The sequence below is a fragment of the Lissotriton vulgaris genome, chromosome 5 (assembly GCF_964263255.1).
Source record: "Lissotriton vulgaris chromosome 5, aLisVul1.2, whole genome shotgun sequence".
NCBI classification, from domain to species: domain Eukaryota; kingdom Metazoa; phylum Chordata; class Amphibia; order Caudata; family Salamandridae; genus Lissotriton; species Lissotriton vulgaris.
The window spans coordinates 78,374,152-78,398,060 of record NC_141693.1 but is presented as its reverse complement, the minus strand read 5'-3'; the positions used below and the strand labels follow the sequence as shown (position 1 = coordinate 78,398,060).

Below are 23,909 nucleotides of genomic sequence, written 5' to 3'. Positions count from 1 at the left end.
AGTGACGATGCACACTTCTTTACTGCCTCCTCAGCTCCAGGCCTTCCCAAGATCATGATGCATGAATGGAATGTGTGTGCGCACGCAGCACGTGCTCCAGTGACTGCAGACATGACCTCGCCCACAGACAGCACTAATGAGGGAGCAGTGCAGCGCCACGTGCACAGAACATGTACCGTTGAGCTCCACGAGCAGAGGAGAGGTGTGGTGCAGCGGCCAGAGCAGCTGACTTCGGAGCACAGGGCTCACGGTTCGATCCCCAGCGCCAGCTCAGCACCATGCGACTCTGGGCAATACCTCACTTAATTTCCACAATGGCCCCCAGCTCCTTGAGACCCGTAAGGGTGAGTAGTTGGCGCTTTACAAATACGGATTTACATTTCACGAGCCTTCAAGCCAGACCTGCACTCCTTCACTTATGCCACATGTGAAACTTTCCTGCTTGTAGACATCCTTGTACACCATGCCAAGGACGTGCCCTACCGGAACGCACAGAGGGGTCCTCTTTTCTGATACCCTCAATGTCTCAATATATCTGCTTGCTCCCATCGCTCAATGCTGCAGGCATCTAGGCGTCCAGAATAGGAATACAAGTGCAGGCTCCGGGTCGTCGCCAGCTTGTAGAAGAGAACAAGGAGGTATTGGTGTGATAGGCATTTATTAGGACTAACTGTATGAAGTAAATCACACAAACGAACAACCTTCCAACTGTTTCTCCCACACCCCATTCCATTCTAGAACAAGGTGTTGGTAACTAAAATACCACAATTGTGAACAAGATTCTTTGGAAAGTTGGTGTTTAAACTGGAGATCGACAATTGAGGGGTTGGCTGACATCTATATATTAATACATTTACATATAAGAAAACTGATTTTCCAGTCACTGGAGTTACTACCCCCTCCCAGGACACTTTTCTCCAAAGGGAACGTTTTATCATTATTTAAAAGTGTCTCGGCTTGTGCTCCTCGTCACATTGTTATCACAGCAGGGTGGGGGAGTGGGAGGAAGGATGAGGGGCTGAAGCTCCCTGCAGCTCTCAAATCAGCCTCAGCTCTCTTCCACTCCAGAGACCGAAGTATGGGAAGAGCCTCTCCGTGAAGGGGGCCTGCGAGAAGGTGTAGAGACGCTCCATAGAGTCAGCATTGTAAACGAACAGCCGTCTCCCCTCGCAGTCCAGATACACCCCCAGCTTCTGGGGCGTCTCGCACGGGGATAGAGAGGTCTCTGGAGAGGTGAGAGCCTTGTAGTGACCATCACACACTTGCACAGCCCAGACTCCCTCCTCAGGTGACCGTGTGAAGATCCCCTTCCTGTTCACAGACTCTGATGCGACCCCCACATACCACCCTCCTCCCTCCTGCAGCAGCTGCACCTCCCAGTAATGTCTGCCGGAGGTGAACCCCTCGCTCCCCAGCACACAGCGCCAGTGGGTGAATCTCTTGGGGGTGCCCGGCAGGCGCTGTGCTTTGCCTTTGCTTCTCACTCGTCTCCCCCCCTCAGACAGGAGGAGCTGTGGATGAGCCGTGTCAGGATCCAGAGTCACCATCACTGCAGAGAAGAGATTCACAATTAGAGATTTAATGACAGAAAGGCTGTAATTAATGCTTTCTGTTTAAGCTATGATTAATTTACACCACATCTGGCAGGTGCACGCTGTGCTAGAGAGCGCACTGCACTAGCCTGCTCACTACACTAAAGCGTGCATTTGTCTAAAGCGCACAGTACACCAAACAGCACACTGCACTACATAGACAGGGCATTCTCCTACACACACGACTGCACCATGCAGTGTACTACACTACACCACACAGTGCTAGACCGTACACTGTACTACACAAACACTGCAGCTCATAGGGCACTGTCCTACGCAGTACACTGTATCAGATGGTACAGAGTAAGAGAACTAATGGAAGGTACACTGTACTAGTCTGTACACTGCATCAGAGGCACAGAGTAGCAGATACTAGAACATATACTGTACTAATCAGTATGCTGCATTAGATGGTACAGAGTGACAGAGCTACTGCACTAGTCAGGACACTGAATTAGATGCTTGGAATGACCGAGCTATAAGAAGGCATACTTTACAAGTCTGTACACTACATTGCATGGTACAGAGTAACAGATACTAGAACGTATACTGTACCAGTCAGTACCCTGCATTAGAGGGTACAGAGTGACAGAGCTACTCCAAAGTATACTGTACTAGTAAGTACACTGCATTGGGTGGTACAGGTAGACAGACCTACTCCAAGTGTAGGAAAGTGCCTCTTTTAGATATGGTTAGCCCCCACTTTTTGCCTGGAAAATTATGTAATTTCAACTGGAAGCGCACATGGTCCCTGCCAACCAGGTCCCCTGTGCCAATCTCCTTCCATAAACTGTACCTTTAGTCCTTTGTAGAAGGTAGCTGTGGTACCAAGGGCTTTGGGGTTAAAGAGGGTCCCTAAGGGGTGCAACACGAATTGTGCCACCCTAAGGGACCCCTCAACAAGCGTGTCTTGGTGCAGACAAAACTGAGGAGTCGGCATGGCACACATCCCCATAGACACTGCATAAGATATAGGTGAGACCCCCCTCTAGCAGGCATTATCCCTAAGGCAGGGTGTACTATATCTCTGTGAGGCATATCAGCATGAGCGGATATGCCCTTGCAATATCTTTGTCGATTCCTAGATCCTGTAAGTGACCAGGGAAGCTATAGTAAGTACATGGGCTGAGGACTCTTCATTACAAGTTCCCCAGCTCCAAGATGGATTCACTGAAATATGGGATGTTTAGTACCAAGCATCTCAGCATAATACGCCTGTACTGTTTCCAGACAGATTTATTAAAAAGTGCAAGTAAAGGACCCCTTTGAGGTGCCCCCTGCAGCCTTCCAATCCTTAGTGTGGTCTCCGACTGGCCTGCACCAGCCTTGTATCACCAGTACACTCCATTAGATGGTACAGTTTCAAAGAACAACTAGAAAGAATTCATAATTTGTTTGGGTACACTGCATTAGATGGAGCAGAGTGACAGAGGTGACAGGAGTGTACTGTACTAGTCAGTACACTCCATTAGATGGTACAGAGTGACAGAGCTACTCCAAGGTATATTATACTAGTCAGTACGCTGCAGTAGATAAGGGGTGACAGAGCTACTACAATGTATACTGTACTAGTTAGTACACTCCTATTATAAGATACAGATTGAAAGTGCTACTGCTGGAATATATCCTGTAATAGTCAGTACACTATATTAGATTGTACGGGCACACACCTACTTTATGGTATAATGTACTAGTGAGTACACTGCATTAGATGGTTCAGAGTGACAGCTACACAAAGACACACTATACTAGCCAGTAACTTAGTGGTTCTTTATTGTTCAATTATTTAAAATTGTTACAATCTGCTTCATTTTCATGTATCGAGTAAGAAAAAAGGAAAAAGAGGATACAATTAAGATTTTAAGTTCGTAGCCAACATGCGTGTTCTAGCTGGGATATCTGGGTTCACTAAAATCTATGAAATCATAAAAGCAGCCGTCCAGGCTGAATCTAAAGTGCTGGTGCATAGGGAAAACAACTGCATCTATGGACCTCATTTTTTCATCCTTTGAGTGGGCCATTTAACCCAGTAGATTATTGTTCCTTTATGGTGCTAGGGTAAAACCTTTGTGTTAACTGTCCCAGAATTAATTGTGTGTAAAAACAGTTAAAAACAGCGTTTGCTGGTATTTTCCTCAATTTGGTACGGGATGCGCGAGTTGGCTAGTTTGACGTGCACTGTTGGTCTTCTAGTCTTGGTCGAGTGTGTTTCGTTCTTTGATGTGCAGGCCATTAAATTGTTGTAGCTCAGGCTTGGAGGCCAGTCAGTTGCTGCTGCTGGTTTTAGTAGTATTTGTAAGAGCAATCCAAATTGCGTTAGTGAATTTCCCTAGTCTGGCCACGGTTTGTGCTGAGTTGGTGGAGAAACAGGTCTGAGACTTCTCTGAAGTGTCTAAGGCCGTGAGTCCTGCAAATTGGGATTACCAAGCAATGTCGCTCTCCAGCCATCTTTGGACAACAGCACAGTAGGTGAAGCCAGGATCCGCGTTGGTAGCTACATATACGACAAGCGATTGAGTTGTCCCACAGGGACCAGGAGAGGTTGAAGTCCACGATTGGTACTGCAAGCTTGAACTGCCAGGGCTTGCTCTAAATACGGCTGAGGTTTTCCCAGGATAGAGGAGGCATCCAGTTTAGAGAAATTGGGTTGGCGGCGTATGCTTTCCAGGTCCCTTTCAAATGAAATTTTCTTAACCTGTGTATTCACTGACCTTTTCCAGGCTGTGACCGGCATGTCCTGGTTTTGCAGGTTTTGAACTTCTATTTCAAGTAAACGTGTGGCCGCTGCCAACTGGGCCCAACATGAGGAGCCTGACTCTTCGAAGATTGTTTTGATTTGAGCTTTCAATGAGGGTGCTGAGGCATGCAAAGTGCTGATGTAATATTTTATTGTGTCCCCTTAACATATGAGATCCGGACGAGCGAGTCCCAGCTCCATTCTCACTCTGGCTCTCCTGGCCTGTCGGAGGAGCATTAGAACCTTCTTGTAAGTGGAAATATGGAAATACGCGAGGAACCTGTTAAGTGAGACGGGAAATGCTAGATGACCATACTTCAGGGAGGGGACGAGGTTGGCTCTTAAGACTTTCAGGATGGGTTCTGCAGTTGGACTATGTAACAGCTGGGTTAGACGTTTTAAGCTGCAAATGATGCCGGCCCGCTTGCTTATTAGATGCATTAGACGGGCCACTGGTTTTGCCCCGTCTGATAGCCTGACGCCAAGATAGTTGTAACACGTGCATGTTTTAATTTGCTGATCACCTAGGCGCCATTGGGCAGTTTTCTTTCAAGGGTACTTCCCAAAGAGAACTGACTTGGTCTTCTCCTGGTTCACCATGAGATTATTCTTTTGATTGTACCTGTGGAGTGCATTAAGGGCTTTCTGTGGGCCGGTCCGCGTATGGTTCATTACTGCAATGTCATCGGCATACTGGAGAATTTGGAGCTGCACTTTCCATAACTTTGGTTTTAGTAGACATACACCTTCCAGTGTTTTTCCCGGGTCTGCTGTATAAAGATTAAAAAGTAGGGGGAAAATGGAGGGGGAACAGCCTTGTTTCAGACATTGTTAGTTAGCACCTTTGATGTTGCGGTAGAATGGCTGGTCTTTATGCGGACCCAGGTTCCCTGATGTAGTACTGTTATTGCCATTAGTAACAGTCGGGGATTCCCCAGGATCTATATTTTCCCACAATTTTCCTTGATCCATCCGGTCAAATGCTGCATTGCAGTCCACAAAACAGCAAAAGAGAGGTGGCTGCGTCAGCTGTGTAGTTCGATGTGCCAGGAAACCCAGTGCTAGGATGTTATCCATGGTAAAACCTTCGGGCCTAAATCCTGATTGAAAGAGGGGAAGGATGTTATGATCATTTGCCCAGGCTTCTAGTTCTTTCAGTCGTATTCTTGCATACGCTTTAGCTTCTAGGTCTGATAAAGCAATGAGGCAATAGTTTCCCGGTTTCGTGAAGTCCCCTTTTTATGAATTGGGAATAGGATGGAACTTTTCCATGAAGATGGAATTATTGAGGTGGTGTAGGCCTGTTTGAAGTTTGGTGTTAGCTGTCCCGACCAGTATTCATGTGAGGCTTTGAACACGTATGTGGGGACCCCGTTAGGTCCTGGGGATCCATCTGTCATAATTTTTTATTAAATCAGTTACCTCTGCAAAGTTAGGTGTTTTGGGGACCTGGCCTGTTACTGAAGAAGATTGTTGTGGGTTGGTGTATGATGTATTCTGATGGTTAAAGTATAGTTGTTTTGTGTACTTGACCCACTCATCGGCTGCCTCTCCAATCTCTTTTGTTTGACCGGTGTTGCTGTATTGATTGATGTATTTCCAAAGTTGGGACATAGTAAAAGACAAAAAATAAGGGAAAATACAAGAAAGTGCATTATACATCGGGTACAACGTATTCACCACAAGTTACGATCAGTGGGCACTTAGTCCAAAACAGTATTAAATATCAACATATAATTATAATACATTAAACATACAAGTGATTAATACAGACAAATATAAAATGGAACTGATATAGTGTGGCTGAGTGATAAAAGTTCTCAAAGTTCTCAACGCGCATTTCGGCACTGGGCGTGCCTGCATCAGGAGAGCGTAAATAAAAAAAAAGTGCCTACACCAGACATGCTTAACCAAAATTATTTAAATGGAATGGGCAAGCGCAGTGTATGAGTTTGACCTGGTATTTTTATTTATACCTATTTACTTTATCACATATTTCTATACCTTTTTCAAAGTTTCACCAAAAAGGAAAATACATTCATAATATTTACATTACAGTACATGACTATTTACAACCACATATTTACAAATTTCATACATTCCACAAACAAAACTTTTTACAAATACACATGAAAGATTTATAATTTCATTAAATCTAATCAATCACAATCAAAGGAAAAAGACAAAGTCAAAACAAAGGAGCAAAGCCAAAAGATGGAAATAACTTATAAAATCAGCCTTGACTGATTAAAAAACTCTTAATGATATTGCTTGCTCCTTCTGGTGTGCCGACGCGTTTCTAGTCCAGGGAAACCAGTTCCCGGACTGTCATCAGGGCTTTGTCAGTTTTCTGTATAGAATGCAGAGAGACATTTAGGGTTTATTACTAAATTACTACCTACTCCTATATCATGTTTTGCACAGTTCATTTTCTGAAGGAAGTACCTGTCTTTAGTAAGTCAATCCCTTGAAGGTCAACAAAACGAAAGAAGGCTTCGAGTCAGCCTATTTTATTCAAAGAGAGACCGTTTCGAACAACGGGGCGTTATCTCATTATCTGCAATGAGAGAAAAGTTTTTTTCAGAGTTGGGATCAGGTTTTATTGAGAAATTCAAAAGGGGGAATACCCTGATATGTTCATACCTTTTACACAGAGCTCAAGGTGATGGGCGTCGCCGGCGGTGTTGTATTGTAATTTCACTCGAAGATTCTAACAAAAAGAATGAATGAGGGCGTATATTAAAGATGCATGCTTCCAACCATGTGTGGGGCATTGTCTTGAATCAATATACTGTCTATCATACCTCTACTTGTGCATGAAGTCGATATTCAAAATGCAGCATGCAAATTTTCTTTTATTTCATTGCCGCGTGAGCCCAGTACAATCTGAAGCGGAAAATACTTCTATAAGAATATCACACTATAAACACGATAATTGAAGCAAGTTTAAAGTGTGTACCACGACATACCTGCTTGTATGCTGGCACCTCCCTCACCTTGAATGGCCGTTTTTCTTTTACTATATTAGCTCGACCCTAAAACTGATTGAAAGGGGGGAATTATATTCTGGTGTGCTTATTGTTTATTTTGGGGAGCTAAAAGCAGTCAAAGCCATGGCTTACCTGCTGCTACCACTCGTATTCTCAGACATCAATCCTCCTACACTTCTGCTGGAGCAGCCATTTTGGAATACCTAGTTCATATCATGTGATCTCTTGCTCAGAGTTATGATCCATGTAGTTTGTTTAACACAAACGTCAGGGAACACCACAATGAATCCTACGGAAATTATCCAAGCATTCTGCATAGTCAGTTTTGATGTTTCTTAGCTATGATTTTTACCTAATTACGCCTGCACCTCCTAATCTTTTAATTATTAAAAAACTCCAAAAGGATGAATTCTGGGTCATGTAGTTTACAATTCATTGCGCAGTCAATATGGGTGAACACCCATAGATATTTGTTCCAAAGGTTCATGCACCGGCCGTAGACAATCCGTGCAAGTGAAAAACGCAAATTGTGGCCAAAAACTTTATTACATTTTTTAATTCTTGATAATTCAGTCAAGCTATTAAGTCCCGTCAGTGTACAATTAAAGTTTAGGATTAGATATGCATCTTTTTGCAATAATGCACGGTTAACGTCCACCGGTCTCTTTTCTTGCGTTATTGAAAAAAGGACAGACCATTTGAAATCGTTTTCACTATGGTTTTTCTCCACAAAGTGCTCAACCATAGGGGCTGTCATGACTTTTTTCTTAATTCGCGATCGGTGTTGGCTAATCCTTTGATTAAACTGTTGGTTTGTTTTACGGATTGTCAGGGGGTTCCTACCTGCCACGACTCTGATACTGATGTTCAGGGGGTTCCTACCTGCCACGACTCTGCTACTGATGTTTGCCCCTCTTCGTTTCCGCCTCGGCGGACACAGGATGTTCGTGCACCTTCCACAGCCGCCTGGGCTTACCCCGAGGCGGGGCCTTCGGCGGTGACGTCGTCACCTGATGTTCAATCATCTTCCACGACGGCGCTGATAACGCGAGGTTTCGAACAGGAGGGCGCGAACGCCGGAGCAGCACAGGAAGCATCAGACGTCTTCGCCGCTGGACGGAAGGAACCCGGAACCGAATTGCCCGAGGAGACGGAAGCAGGAGACGGGGAAAGACCGACCGCAGGAAAGCCAGGAGGCCAACGATACTACGCTTCGCCCAGCCACACTTCACCTGGAGAAGTGTGGCACCGCAAGGTACGAGCTCGTATACGGGGACTGTTTCACACAGAGGGAGGAACAGCTTAAGGGGCGGCTGAGAGTGACTAAGGGACGGGGTTGGATACGGTATCGCCTTGGTTTAGAAACACGACAGACGGTGGTGGTCCCTGGTGTTCCCTCACGCCCTTGCCCTACCCTTTCCACGTATCGGATAAACAAAGCAGTCCAGTAATGTGGCGTTTTCTCTCTTTCTTTTCCCTTCCGCGCCACGCCACCTGGGAGTAAGAAGACGCCTTTTCAGACGTACCAACCGGGACCCCTGGCCTGACGGAGGAATCTACTTTATGTTTAACCTACAGTTTGGAAACGTGTGGACTTTGAATAAACCCTTCAGTGCCACTATACTTTCCTCTCTGGTTTCTTGCTATCCCAGCATTAGCAAACCTCACAAGTGGTGCCGTGACTCGGATCCTCCTTTGAACCGTCCTCTGATACAAGATGGAAGCTTTAATTCAACAAATGAAGGAAGCTCAGACAAAACTCGAGTGGGCCATAGGTCAGACCGCTACTCAGGCTGACACAGACCGTACCACCTTTTCCAACGCCATGCAGGCTCAAGTTGATAATCTCGTGAAGTTGGCTGAGGGACAGAATCAACTTTTGGCGGTGTTAGGACAAGGCAGAACACCGCCCCTGGTCCCGTTGTTCCGTTACAAAAGTTCACTCCAGGTGACGATCCTTTGGCTTTCTTCCTGAATTTTGAAAGAGCTGCCAGAGCAAGTGCCTGGCCGGGGGATAGGTGGCCATTCTATCTTGCACCGTTACTGACCGGTGACGCCCAGTCCGCTTATCAAACAGTTAACAGAGACGGCACTGCAGGGTATGCTGTCGTAAAGAAATATATCTTGGATCGACTGGGTGTTGATGAAGAAACGCACAGACTCAAATTCCGACAGGAACGAGGTACCCCCAGGATCTTCCTAAAACTCTGTTTTACAAACTAAAAGCAGCTGCCGACCTTTGGTTGAAACCACATGAAGGTAACAGACGATGTGATGAATAAAATCTACCTCGAACAATTTTTAGAGGCCCTTCCTTATGGTACACAACGCTGGTTGAAACAACACGCAGGATTGACTCTTGAGCATGCCATTGAAATGGCCACCTCTTATGCCCGCGCTCAGGGTCGACCCCCGGTAAAAGAACCGGAAAAACCCTTGAAACCAGTACCAGTGAGAGTTGAGAAAAAGTTTGTAAAACCCCTGTTTGAACCTCAACGACCACGCTTTCCCAAGCCGGAAGTACAACCTACTCAGGGACCTCAATGCTACGATTGCGGAGAGTGGGGACACATAGCGAGGTTTTGTAGAAAGAAGCCGAAAGAAAGGGAGGAAGAGCCCATGGATGTCAGTTATGCACCATATTCTCTTCTCTTTGCGGAAGAGACCGGACCGGTGTTTTACGTAAGTGTCACCATACATGGGAAAGTAGTAAGGGCCCTACTAGACTCTGGGTGTAAACACTCGGTGGTACGCCAAGAATTAGTTCCTCATTCATGTTCAATGGCAGGGAAAACTGTACATATACGTTGTGTTCACGGGGACGTTAAGGAATATCCCCTAGCCACTGTTAGTTTGTGTACTGCGGCAGGAACTGTAACCGAGGTAGTGGTGGGAGTGATGCCTTCTTTGCCGGAACCTGTGATTATAGGCACTGACAATCCGGGGTTTTCTGTCTTGTTGAAGGATGCCTTGCAAACCGATCCCCGGAATGCGCTCCTAGTTCCCGAACCCTGGGCTAGAGACACACATTTTAGAACAGCGCAGTTAAATGACGCTACGCTTTCTAATGCTTGGCAAATCGCCCGTTCCGGTCAAGACCCTTCACAGAGAACTTTTCCCACCTTTATTGAGGAAAATGGGTTGTTGTATAGGTTAGCCAAATCCGGTGACACACCCCAACTCCTAGTTCCTGTTGACTTCAGAGACCAAATACTGTTTTTTGCACATGCGCATTTATTGGCAGGCCACTCAGGGGCAGAAAAGACAGGACAGGCTATTTTAAAACACTTCTTTTGGCCAGGAGTATATGCACAGATACAACGTTACTGCCAGGAGTGTCAAATATGTCAGCGCAGGAATCCATATGTTCCCCCAGCAGTTCCATTGAACCCCCTACCCATCATCGGAAAGCCATTCGACAGGGTCGGGATGGACCTTATTGGGCCCTTACCGAAATCAACCAGAGGACATTTGTATGCCCTAGTCTTGGTTGACTATGCCACTCGGTATCCTGAGGCCTTCCCTCTCAGAGCAGCCACTTCTGCAGCCATCGCTCAGAAGTTGGTAGAAGTTTTTTCCAGAATGGGTTTTCCTCGGGAAATCATTACTGACCAGGGAACCCCCTTTGTTTCACGACTCATGGCCCAAGTTTGTAAGCAACTAGGAGTCAAGCATATCAAAACCTCCGTATACCATCCCCAGACAGATGGACTAGTCGAGCGATATAACGGTAGTCTAAAACTTACCCTAAAGAAACTTCTGTCCGGGGATGGTAAGAATTGGGGCCAGTTGTTGCCTTTAGCCCTTTTTGTCCTTCGAAGCCAAAAACAAGCTAGTCTGGGTACGTCCCCGTTTGAGTTACTGTTTGGTCGTGCTCCCAGAACCTTGCTGGAAATTACGAAGGATAGTTGGGAAAAGGAGGGAGTTCAGGAAGCCGAGGCTCTCTTGAACTATACACGACAACTACAGTCAAGACACAAACTTAGAACGCTGGCCCATGACCATCTAGCGGTAGCCCAAAAGAAACAAAAGACCTTTTACGATAGGGGAAAGAAGTGGAGAGAATTGGATGTAGGTGACTGGGCTTTAGTATTGTTGCCCTCTTCCACTCACAAACTCAAAAAAGAGTGGCAAGGTCCTTTTGAGATTATCCGGAAAATAGGGAAGACCACTTATGTGTTACGTCTCAAAGGGAATAAGACCCAGATGTACCACATCAACCTCCTTAAAAAATGGTTGGGAAAACCTCCCCAGTCGGTACAAACCGTTGAAACCATCCCTCATACAGTGCACAACACCCCTGTCAACCCCGAAATAACGGAAACTCAAAGAGAAGAGATTCTGGCCCTACTTCTCCGATATAAGGATGTCTTTTCTGACCAACCCGGGAAGACCAACATAGCCGTCCACACGATTCCCACTCCCCAGGGGACGGTAGTGAAACAAAAACCCTACAGAATTCCGGAGGCCCGTAGACAGGCCTTTCAGGATGAAATCAACCAGATGCTACGTTCTGGAGTCATTGTGCCCTCGAAAAGCAACTGGTGCTCTCCAGTGGTTCTAGTTCCAAAACCGGATGGAAGTATCCGTTTTTGCATTGACTTTCGAGCTGTGAATAGGGTCTCAAAGCAGGACGCTTATCCACTTCCTCGTGTGGATGAACTGCTAGAGCGTCTTGGTGAGGCCCAATACATTACGACTATTGATCTCACCAAGGGCTACTGGCAGATTCCCCTACACCCTGCAGATCAGGAAAAAACAGCTTTTTCCACCCCCTCAGGTCATTTTCACTTCACTGTTCTTCCTTTTGGCCTCCATGGAGCTCCGGCCACATTCCAAAGAGCAATGGACACTGTACTATCCTCACACCAGCAGTATTCTTCCGCTTATTTGGACGACATTGTGGTCTTTAGTAAAACATGGGAGGAACATAAAAACCATCTTGAGAATATACTCTCTAGTCTACGCGATACAGGGTTCCACATCAATGCCAAAAAAACCTGAGTCGCCTTCAAAAAGGTTAAGTACTTGGGGTACGTGCTCGGAAATGGACTAATTGAACCTCAGACTGAGAAAGTCAAGGCTATTCAGGACCTTTCCTATCCCAAAACCAAGAGGGAGTTGAGGGCTTTCTTGGGTTTAGTGGGATACTACAGGCGGTTTATTCCACAGTTCGCTGAATTGGCCGGACCCCTCACGGACTTATTGAGGAAAACGCAGTCGTCCCCAAGGCTACCTGCCCCTGGTCCTAAAGAGTCGACCGCCTTTCAGGCCTTGCAAACTGTCCTTACGACTTCACCTGTGCTGATTTCGCCTGACTATAGGAAGCCTTTCATTCTTCAAACGGATGCCTCTGGGGTGGGTATAGGGGCTGTCCTTTCACAGGAGTATTCTGATGGACTTGAGAGGCCAGTACTTTTCATCAGCCGTAAACTATTCCCCAGGGAACAGGCTTACTCCACCATTGAAAAGGAGTGTTTGGCTGTCCGCTGGAGTGTGGAAAAGCTTCGGTACTATCTGGAGGGTCGTCCTTTTGTTTTATATACGGACCATGCCCCTTTGACTTGGCTGCAGCGTAACCGTGGCCACAATGACCGCATTCTTCGGTGGTTCCTTGCTCTCCAACCCTTTCAGATTGAGGTCCGTCATCGCAAGGGTCGTGATCAGGGCAACGCTGACTTCTTGTCCCGATTTCCTCTTTCCCCCGATCGGGGAAATCCTGGGGGGAGGATGTGTCAGGGGGTTCCTACCTGCCACGACTCTGATACTGATGTTCAGGGGGTTCCTACCTGCCACGACTCTGCTACTGATGTTTGCCCCTCTTCGTTTCCGCCTCGGCGGACACAGGATGTTCGTGCACCTTCCACAGCCGCCTGGGCTTACCCCGAGGCGGGGCCTTCGGCGGTGACGTCGTCACCTGATGTCCAATCATCTTCCACGACGGCGCTGATAACGCGAGGTTTCGAACAGGAGGGCGCGAACGCCGGAGCAGCACAGGAAGCATCGGACGTCTTCGCCGCTGGACGGAAGGAACCCGGAACCAAATTGCCCGAGGAGACGGAAGCAGGAGACGGGGAAAGACCGACCGCAGGAAAGCCAGGAGGCCAGCGATACTACGCTTCGCCCAGCCACACTTCACCTGGAGAAGTGTGGCACCGCAAAGTACGAGCTCCTATACGGGGACTGTTTCACACAGAGGGAGGAACAGCTTAAGGGGCGGCTGAGAGTGACTAAGGGACGGGATTGGATACGGTATCGCCTTGGTTTAGAAACACGACAGACGGTGGTGGTCCCTGGTGTTCCCTCACGCCCTTGCCCTACCCTTTCCACATATCGGATAAACAAAGCAGTCCAGTAATGTGGCGTTTTCTCTCTTTCTTTTCCCTTCCGCGCCACGCCACCTGGGAGTAAGAAGACGCCTTTTCAGACGTACCAACCCGGACCCCTGGCCTGACGGAGGAATCTACTTTATGTTTAACCTACAGTTTTGTAAACGTGTGGACTTTGAATAAACCCTTCAGTGCCACTATACCTTCCTCTCTGGTTTCTTGCTATCCCAGCATTAGCAAACCTCACACGGATATAGATTTTTCTACACGGGCATTCTACCACGTATACAACATTTCTTGTTCTGCAGTTTGTAAACTTGTGATGTTTCCACTTAGTTCCACACTGTTCAAATTCTTTGCCCACAATGGTATTAGGACAAGCCACATAATTCCCACATTTGTGGTGGCCTTCTACAGGTTTCATATTTCACTGGGCAAGTAGATCGCTCTTTTTCTTATTAAGGGGAGTAATATCAGCCCTTACAATCTGTTGGCCTATACTCAAATTCTTTTTGTATGCAAAAATTGGTCGCAGAAATGCACATTCTAGTCCTTCTAAGAGGTGCCAGTTATTGAGTACAGCCTGTCGCATTTTATGTGTGTCTGGGCTAAACGTGGTAACGCAGACCAATCTGTCTAGTTCTTTTCTTGGTTTGATTGCTAGCAGGCATTCACGTGGAGTGACCCGTGCCCTTTTAGAGGAATGTTTCAATAATTTTTTAGGATATCCTCTATGTATCGTTTCGCTGCAAAATGTCTTGGCATGATCATCATAATCGCTAATCTCAGTGCAATTACGCCTTATTCTTAGCAGCTGGCTATACGAGAGATTTGCTTTTAGGCTCCTCGGATGATAGCTCCTGTGGTGCAAGATCGTGTTCTTATCCGTCTCTTTTTTGTACAAAGATGATTTAAGCTGTCCTCCATCACATATTAGTTCCACATCAAGAAAGGTCATGCGGATTGTACTGTGTTCAATAGAAAACGTAATGTCCATATGTCTGGCATTTAGCCACCCATGGAACGCCAATAGATCCACCTGGCTCCCCTGCCACAGGAGCCAGATGTCATCTACATAGCAGCACCATTGCTTTATGTGGTTTTTTGAATGATTATTTGTTTCCACATACTTTTCTTCATATTGTGCCATGAAGAGGAATGCCATTTCCGGTGCATAAGGGCAACCCATGGCAGTCCCCTTCACTTGCATGTAAAATTGTTCATTGAACACAAAATAGTTCTTTTTTAGAGCTACCTCAGCCAATTTCAAGATGAAAGTTGTTGGAACCCTGTGTGGTCTTTCCCTTTGTTCCAAGTACAGCTCTATAACTTCTAACGCTTCGTCCTGTGGGGTCTGCGTATAGAGGGAAGTCACATCCATTGTGACCATTATTTGTGTGTCCACATCAAAAGGGGTACCCTCTACTTTTGTTAAGAAGTCTGTGGTGTCTCTCAGGTATGACTTAACTTCCCTGAGAAATGGCTTCAAAAAGAAGTGCACATAGTTTGATATTGGTTCAAGGCAATAGTCACACCCCGAGACTATTGGTCTTCCCGGGGGTTCATGTAGACTCTTATGTATCTTTGGTAATAAATAAAGGATTGGGGTCCTTGGAAATTTTTTCATTAAGAATTCAAATTCTTTTACACCCAAAAAACCTCTCTCTTTCCCAACCTCCAAGATCTCTGCGATCACACCTAGGATCTGTTTGACCGGGTCTTCTGCTAATACACGGTACCATGTCTCTTTTTGTACCCGTTTCAAGACTTCAGCCACATACATTTCCTGGGACCAAATAACAACTGCCCCTTATCGGCCTGTTTTATCACTACAGATGGATCATCCTTGAGTGCCTGTATCGCCAATCGCTGTTTATGGCTAATGTTCTGTTTCAAATACTTCTTGTTCTTTTCAAGCTTACTAATTGTCTGCTATTAGTCTGCGTTACCACGTTTAGCCCAGACACATAAAATGCGACAGGCTGTACTCATTAACTGGCACCTCTTAGAAGGACTAGAATGTGCATTTCCGCGACCAATTTTTATTTTTTTTAAATTTTTTGAAAACCTTTATTGTGCAGTAATAAAAGAACAAATACGGGCCCACAACCATCAGGCCGGCCACGATCCATTTGAAGCACAAGCGCATGCAATACGGCGACACAGTAACACATTAGTACAAATAGCATGTATTTGAAGGTTACACTGGAGATAGTCGTGATACAATGTCCCAGGAGCAATGAAGGTTAATTTAAAAAAAATTTTTTGCAGCTATTAAAGTTTATCTTTTTTTATAGAAACAATAGACTAAGAAAGCAGAGTCCGTGCAGGCGCAACACGACATAAGCGACAAATTTATCACGTAATCCAACAACTACGAAAGTCAAGTCCCCCCAAGCAGCATGGCGGCTCAAAAGTATGTGTAGCAGGAGTCTCAAACCTAACATCGTACCCAGTGTCCACCGCCACCCACCCCATACCAGTCCCAGTCACGGACCCAAGATAGAATAAAGAAGAAAGATGACGAGAACGAAAGAAAAAACAAGGCCCATAGAAACTGAAACCAGAAAACTAAAATCCCAACCCCCAACCCCCCACCCTACACGCATGCAGAGGCTACGGCCTACCCCCTCCCCCAGCAGTGTGTCTGTCGCCCAGTAAACCCGAAATATAGAATAAGGAAAAGAAAGAAGAGAAAAGAAAAAGGAATTATTTTAATATCAGAGGAGGGCCATCTCAAAAGTCTCCCGGACTACCCAGCCATAAGCGTACACATCACCCCACTTATTAACAAGAACAATGAGCAGGAACACATAATAAAATGGGGAGAGTCACCGCATCTCGCATTAGTACATGTTGAAGGATGTGCCTCAGTCCGAGTCCCCACCGGCCAATCCAGCACAAGTTGCAGAAAAAGTTCCATTAGCCCTGGCCAGTCCGCACCCGTCCCGCAGGGCGACCGCCACAGATGAAACAAAGGAACAAAATGGACGCTCTCGACAGAGAGGAGATGCCCCAAAACAAAATGGACATCTGCAGTCTCGAACGAGTCCATGAGCACAAAAAAGTGGAGTTGCCAGGTGCGCCCGATGTTGCAAAACAGCATGAAATGGTAGCGGAGCATGTTGAGCAGAAGCAGCCAGGTTGACCAGGCGCCGCGTCGAGATCAGAAGTTCCAGCAGGGAGGGAAACAATGAAGCATCAGGAAGGCAGGTAGATAACGATCCGTACACACCAACACTGCCAGAAAAGCGAACCTCCGAATGTTCGCGCGGCAACACTGTATCCCCATCCGGAGTAAGGAGAGACAATGCGGTGCACTGAGGCAAACAAGCCGGCGAAGCACAGCCCATCGTAAGTGCGACAGCCTCAAGTTTCCGTCCCAGCAATCTAGAGCCCTCACTCAATCCGGCTCTCAAGTCGGCTAGGGCAGCGAGAACAGAGCCACAGGTTAAGGCGATCGGGAATTCCATCGTCTCTGCTGTCGGAGGCGCGGCGCCAGGTCCAGCACACTGCCCATGGCCACATAGCGCGGTCCCGTCCTTATTCAAGGCATCGTTCGCCATCTCCTCTACTGAGCCAGCCATCTTTGTAGTCCCGCCAGGAGAGACACAGGGGTATGCGGGTGTAGTCTACACAGAACAGCAGGGACCCAAGCCACTGGTGCAGCCCAGATCAGCAAGTAATGGGCGATTCGCAGGAAAGTTCCAACCCGGTCAACTCAGGGCAGGGGCGAGCTTGGGGTTGAGCAATGGATGTACGCCAACATGGGAGGCACAGCACGCCTCACCCACAAAGTCTCACAAATGAGGCAGCAGAGAGAATTCCCAGGCGGCCGACCTGTGAAATCAGATGGAAGGGCTGGTGAGTTTCTTCGCAGCGAGTAGCGTGGAGTAGAGCGTCAGCACCGCCTCAACCAATTCACCCCTCGCAGCTGTGGCTGCCGCCGTCCATACACCGCTGCATGGGTCCCGGTACCAAGGCTAAGAAGGGCCGTCCGAACGGCTCAGCAGGTTCTCCGGCTAGCAGGCAGGCAGGGACACCGGAGAAACACCAATCGATGCAGCGCGCTTTCACCGTCCTCCCGTGGAAGCGCGGTGACAGGATGGAGATCAGGATATCGCCGCGGGAAACAAAGGCTCGCGGAGCCGGGAGACTACGCGTCCGTCTTCGCCGCCATCTTGGCTCCTCCCGCGACCAATTTTTGCATACAAAAAGAATTTGAGTATTTGAATTTGAGAATTGATGTCTGAGAATACGAGTGGTAGCAGCAGGTAAGCCATGGCTTTGACGGCTTTTAGCTCCCCAAAATGAACATTAAGCACGCCAGAATATAATTCCCCCCTTTCAATCAGTTTTAGGGTCGAACTAATATAGTAAAAGAAAAACCGCCATTCAAGGTGAGGGAGGTGCAAGCATACAAGCAGGTATGTCGTGGTACACACTTTAAACTTGCTTCAATTATCGTGTTTATAGTGCGATATTCTTGAAGTGTTTTCTGCTTCAGATTGTACTGGGCACCCGAGTCAAAGAAATAAAAGAAAATTCGCATGCTGCATTTTGAATATCGACTTCATGCCCAAGTAAAGGTATGATAGACAGTATATTGATTCAAGACAATGCCCCACACATGGTTGGAAGCATGCATCTTTAATATACGCCCTCATTCATTCTTTTTGTTAGAATCTTCGAGTGAAATTACAATACAACATCGCCTGACGGCGACGCCCATCACCTTGAGCACTGTGTAAAAGGTATGAACATAACAGGGTATTCCCCCTTTTGAATTTCTCAATAAAACCTGATCCCAACTCTGAAAAAAACTTTTCTCTCATTGCAGATAATGAGATAACGCCCCGTTGTTCGAAACGGTCTCTCTTTGAATAAAATAGGCTGACTCGAAGCCTTCTTTCGTTTTGTTGACCTTCAAGGGATTGACTTACTAAAGACAGGTACTTCCTTCAGAAAATGAACTGTGCAAAACATGATATAGGAGTAGGTAGCAATTTAGTAATAAACCCTAAATGTCTTTCTGCATTCTATACAGAAAACTGACAAAGCCCTGATGACAGTCCGGGAACTGGTTTCCCTGGACTAGAAACGCGTCGGCACACCAGAAGGAGCAAGCAATATCATTAAGAGTTTTTTAATCAGTCAAGGCTGATTTTATAAGTTATTTCCATCTTTTGGCTTTGCTCCTTTGTTTTGACTTTGTCTTTTTCCTTTGATTGTGATTGATTAGATTTAATGAAATTATAAATCTTTCATGTGTATTTGTAAAAAGTTTTCTTTGTGGAATGTATGAAATTTGTAAACATGTGGTCGTAAATAGTCATGTACTGTAATGTAAATATTATGAATGTATTTTCCTTTTTGGTGAAATTTTGAAAAAGGTATAGAAAATTTGATGAAGTAAATAGGTATAAATAAAAATGCCAGGTCAAACTCATACACTGCGCTTGCCCATTCCATTTAAATAATTTTGGTTAAGCATGTCGGGTGTAGGCACTTTTTTGTGATTTCCGGTTTAATAGGGTCCAGCCTACCCCGTACCCCACCAGAACCTAACTCCTTAGTCTTATAAAGTTCATCAGGAGTGCGACAAAAGTATATCAGAAGGGGGCGGTTATTAAGAGCCGATTAACTTCAAAAGCAAGGGGATAAACAGAGACGATATGTGGTGACGGTATCCACTGCATCAGACTCAGTGTCGGTGTACACGATCAAACAAAGCCTTGTGTCATCAGTTATGGATTTGTGTGTCCAGTCGGTAACCACAGAGAGTCTTGCTCTTAATGTGTATAATTCTAGAGGCTTCAATGGTGGAGCTTAACTCGGTACACGATAATGTGTTGAAATAATCGGCATGAATTTCCAGCGCGAAAGCTAATGGTGGACTATTAGCAGTCGCTAAGAGACGGAGGTCGTTCTCCTGATGGTGTGTAACAAGAAGACACCATTATTCATCAAAAGTGAAGGTGGGTACTAAGGCGACCTTGTGCTGTTGTTGCCTTGGAGGTTCGATGGAGATAGACGCCATCGCCAGGAATGGCCTCTATCCCCATCGAACCTCCAAGACAACAACAGCACGAGTTCACCTTAATACCCACCTTCAATTTTGAAGCGACTGCTCACAGTCACCATTAGATTTCGCGCTTTCGTGTACATCGAGACTGAGTCTGATGCAGTGGATAACGTCACCACATATCGTCTCTGTTTATCCCCTTGCTTTTGAAGTTAATCGGCTCTTAATAACCGCCCCCTACTGATATACTTTTGTGGCCTCCTGATGAAGGCACACCCAGTGCCGAAACGCGCGTTGAGAACTTTCATCACTCAGCCAAACTATATCAGTTCCATTTTATAATTGTCTGTATTAATCACTTGTATGTTTAATGTATTATATATGTTGATATTTAATACTGTTTTGGGTTAAGTGCCCACCGATCGTAACTTGTGGTGAATACGTTGTACCCGATGTATAATGCACTCTCACGTATTTTCCCTGATTTGTCTTTTACTATGTCCCAATTTTTAGATAAATCTCAATAAAAAAGAATTGCATATGTTTTAAACAGTTGTTTATCTATTGCACTGAGTCGGGGTCATCCCCCATGCCATGCCAAGAATAGACTAATGTAATGTGAATTGGTATTTACTGCCTAGGAATTTTTTCTCCATTGTGTCCCTTGATCATGCCCATTATATTCCCTGGCTCAGATATATCAAAAGCAGCTTTGAAAGCTTGGGAAGAGTCAAACTATTTCCAAACCCAGAATCGAGTACTTTTATGGTTTCATATGTGAAAACCGAATAAAGTTTGTTTGAATTGGAATGGTTTGCTCATGCTTCGCGTTTGTTGGTAAAGAAGCTAGTTGGATTTAGGTTGCCTGGCCTTTTAGGCTGTACAATTCCCCTGTTTGGGGTATTGGGAAAGATAAGGTGTACGTTACATCTTTTACATCGTTTGTAGTTGGGACTGTTAAGGTTGGTGGGTTTGGGACGGACCTTTAGGCAAAAATTGGGTAGGTCAGAGATGTATCATTGTTAGCTTGCAATGTTTGATTCTGGGTTATTTGTAGGAAGGCAACTCTTTTGACAGCTTTGGCCTTTTTCTGCTGTTTTAGTTTTTTCTGGGCCCTCCTCGAGAGGTGATCCTCTTGCTTGTTCTGGTTAGGGGGGATTTTCCTCGATTTCCTCACTAGGTGTAGAATGCAAGGGCTGAGACTTTATCTCGATGGGCCAGTGGAAGGGTTAATAGCCAAGGGTGGGACATGAATTCCAGGCTTCAATGTGGGGCTGCCGGGATGGGTTGTTGGGGAGTTGGTTTTGGAACCAGCTTGTGTTGTAGTTAGCTTGGAGCTACTATTAAACAGCAGATTAATGGTACTCCCTGTTGACCACTTGAACGAGGCTACCAAGTCCATTAAAATTTTAGGAAGACTTACCCATTTGTCAAGGAGCGCTGCGTATGAACAGGTGCATAACTAGGTATCCTTCGTTTTGCTAAGATTGGAAGCCGCCCCACAGGGGGAAAACTTCATGCACTACAATGCCCAGAGTACCATGCGTTGGACACGCCCACTGAGGCCGGCATTTGGAACACAAAAGGTGCGTTGAAACAGTGTCATTCAAGACAAGACTTCTACCCACTTGGGATTATTACTGTTTGAAATTAAAGACACTGGGAAGCCGCCCCAGAGGGGGGAAACTTCATGCAATACAATGCCCAGAGTATCATGCGATGGACCCGCACAATGAGGCCGGCATTTGGAACACAAAAGGTGCGTTGAAACAGTACTTTCAGTGATCAGTTACAGCGCCACTGAAGAAGGGACTCTTTATTTCCTGAAATGCGTCTGGCGAATTTATTGTTTGAGGATTGTGCTTGAAATGCTATCTGTCTGCAAGATGCGAAATAAAGCAGAGTGCTATTACCTTCCTGGGGCCTCACTCCTTTGAGGGCTACCTGCATGTTGGTGTATATATATATATATATATATATATATATATATATATATATAATATATATAAAATATATATATATATATATATATATATATATATATATATATATATATATATATAACCTACTGGCGGTCGCCAGTAGGTAGTTATAGTTAGGATTATTTTCAATGCAAAATCTCAACATTCTAGTGTGAATAACTTTGGCGCCGGTTGAGGAATCTGCCTGAAAATTCCCTCAAATTTGCCTTGCGGCGCCCCGGTCCTTCCTTGAAAGTTTGGTGGGGATTTATCAAGCGGGGGCAGAGATAAAAGGGGGTCCCAAAACGTGTTTTCCCCATGTTAATTTCCATAGGGCGGTCGACCTCACTTTTAGCCCGAACGGCTGAATGGATTTCCACCAAACTTGGCAAAATTGTAGGGACTGGTACCCCGATGTGCCTTTGCTATGTCTCAAGATATATGCTCCAGTGGTTGTTACGAAAATTAACTTTGAAAAAATATATATTGGGCTACATTGGGCTATATATATATGTTAGAGCCCAAATGTAGCCCAATGTAGCCCAAAGATGGCCACCAGAGACGAAAAAAAAAACAAATGTAGCCCAAATATGAGCCAGATGTAGCCCAACTATAGCCCAATGACAGAATGTCCCAGAGTGTTCTAAAGAACAACTAGAGCGCTAACAGTCTTACTTATGACAAAAGTATGGCACACCTGAAGTCATCTTGATTGGAATAAAGTGTTAACACTTAAAACATTTAATTTGCAAAGGAACAAAATGAGGGGGTTCATTTTGCCATAGAAATTATGATTAGTGCTGAAGAAAGAAAAATTAGGGCACATTTTGAGTGACTTCTCAAATCCTCTTATATTTCATTAAAAAAATTCTGATATGCAGTCTCCCAAGATGGCCACCAGAGACAAAAGAGCCCAAATATCAGCCAGATGTAGCCCAACTATAGCCCAATGACAGAATGTCCCAGAGTGTTCTAAAGAACAACTAGAACGCTAACAGTCTTACTTATGACAAAAGTATGGCACACCTGAAGTCATCTTGATTGGAATAAAGTGGTAACACTGCGATGTGGGCGATTTGCGCTATATAAATACATGTACATTTACATTTTACATTTAATACATTTAATTTGAAAAGGAACAAAAGGAGGGGTTTCATTTTGCCATAGAAATTATATATATATATATATATATATATATGTATATATATATATATATATATATATATATATATATATATATACCTATATATACCTATATATATATATACCTATATATACCTATATATACCTATACCTACTGGCGGTCGCCAGTAGGTAGTTATAGTTAGGATCTACTTTCCATAGGAAATCCGCAACATTCTATTGGGAATAACTTTGGCGCCGGTGGACGAATCTTCGCGAATTTCTCAAAGTAGGTGGCCTGCTCCTTCCCTGAAAATGTGGGGGGGGGATTCCTCAAGCGGGGGCCGAGATAAAAGGGGGGTCCCAAAACTGGTTTTCTCCATGTTAATTTCCATAGGGCGGTCAAACTCACTTTTAGCCCGAACGGCTGAATGGATTTCCACCAAACTTGGCAAAATTGTAGGGACTGGTAGCCTGATGTGCCTTTGCTATGTCTCAAGATATGTGCTCCAGTGGTTTTTACGAAAATTAACTTTGAAAAAATATATATTGGGCTACATTGGGCTATATATATGTTAGAGCCCAAATGTAGCCCAATGTAGCCCAAAAATGGCCACCAGAGATAAAAAAAAACAACAAATGTAGCCCAAATATCAGCCAGATGTAGCCCAACTATAGCCCAATGACAGAATGTCCCAGAGTATTCTAAAGAATATTGCTTTTATAAGTATGGTACTAAATGTCTTGCGTTATTATTTACTTTTCATTCATATTTTTTTACACGAACGCAAGTAGCGCTCTGGGTGCGCTTTCCGGAGAGCTTACCGGTGCGCGGACCCAGAGCGCCCCCCAATAAAATGATAATTTTTTTTTTTTTTTTAAATATTATTATAAAAAAAAATACTAATTAATACTCACACAAAACAGCAAATTAAAAAAAATATCGTAGGTTACAAACTCGATATAGAAAGGAATTAGCATTTAAAAAAACTATTAAATTCACTGAAAAAAACATAGGTTTCACACCAGTTCTAGTTACCTGGAAATTTTACTGACATAAAACCATTGAAATTCCCACGTTATAGTTAGTTGGACTCACTATAACTTGCGCGCCTGCAATGCACTGCTGATGATGTCACATATTACATCACTC

At 45.1% G+C, this 23,909-nt stretch overlaps 1 protein-coding gene across 1 annotated transcript in view; it reads right to left on the bottom strand.

The window, feature by feature from the left end:
• Nucleotides 1–646: 646 nt before the first annotated feature.
• LOC147710240 (E3 ubiquitin-protein ligase TRIM39-like) overlaps nucleotides 647–23,909 on the bottom strand; it is a 540,222-nt gene continuing 516,959 nt past the window's right edge. The window contains exon 7 of the mRNA XM_086920913.1: nucleotides 647–1,549. Coding sequence (XP_086777039.1) covers nucleotides 1,038–1,549 — 512 coding nt within the window. The 3' untranslated portion in view covers nucleotides 647–1,037. The remainder of the gene's footprint in view (nucleotides 1,550–23,909) is intronic.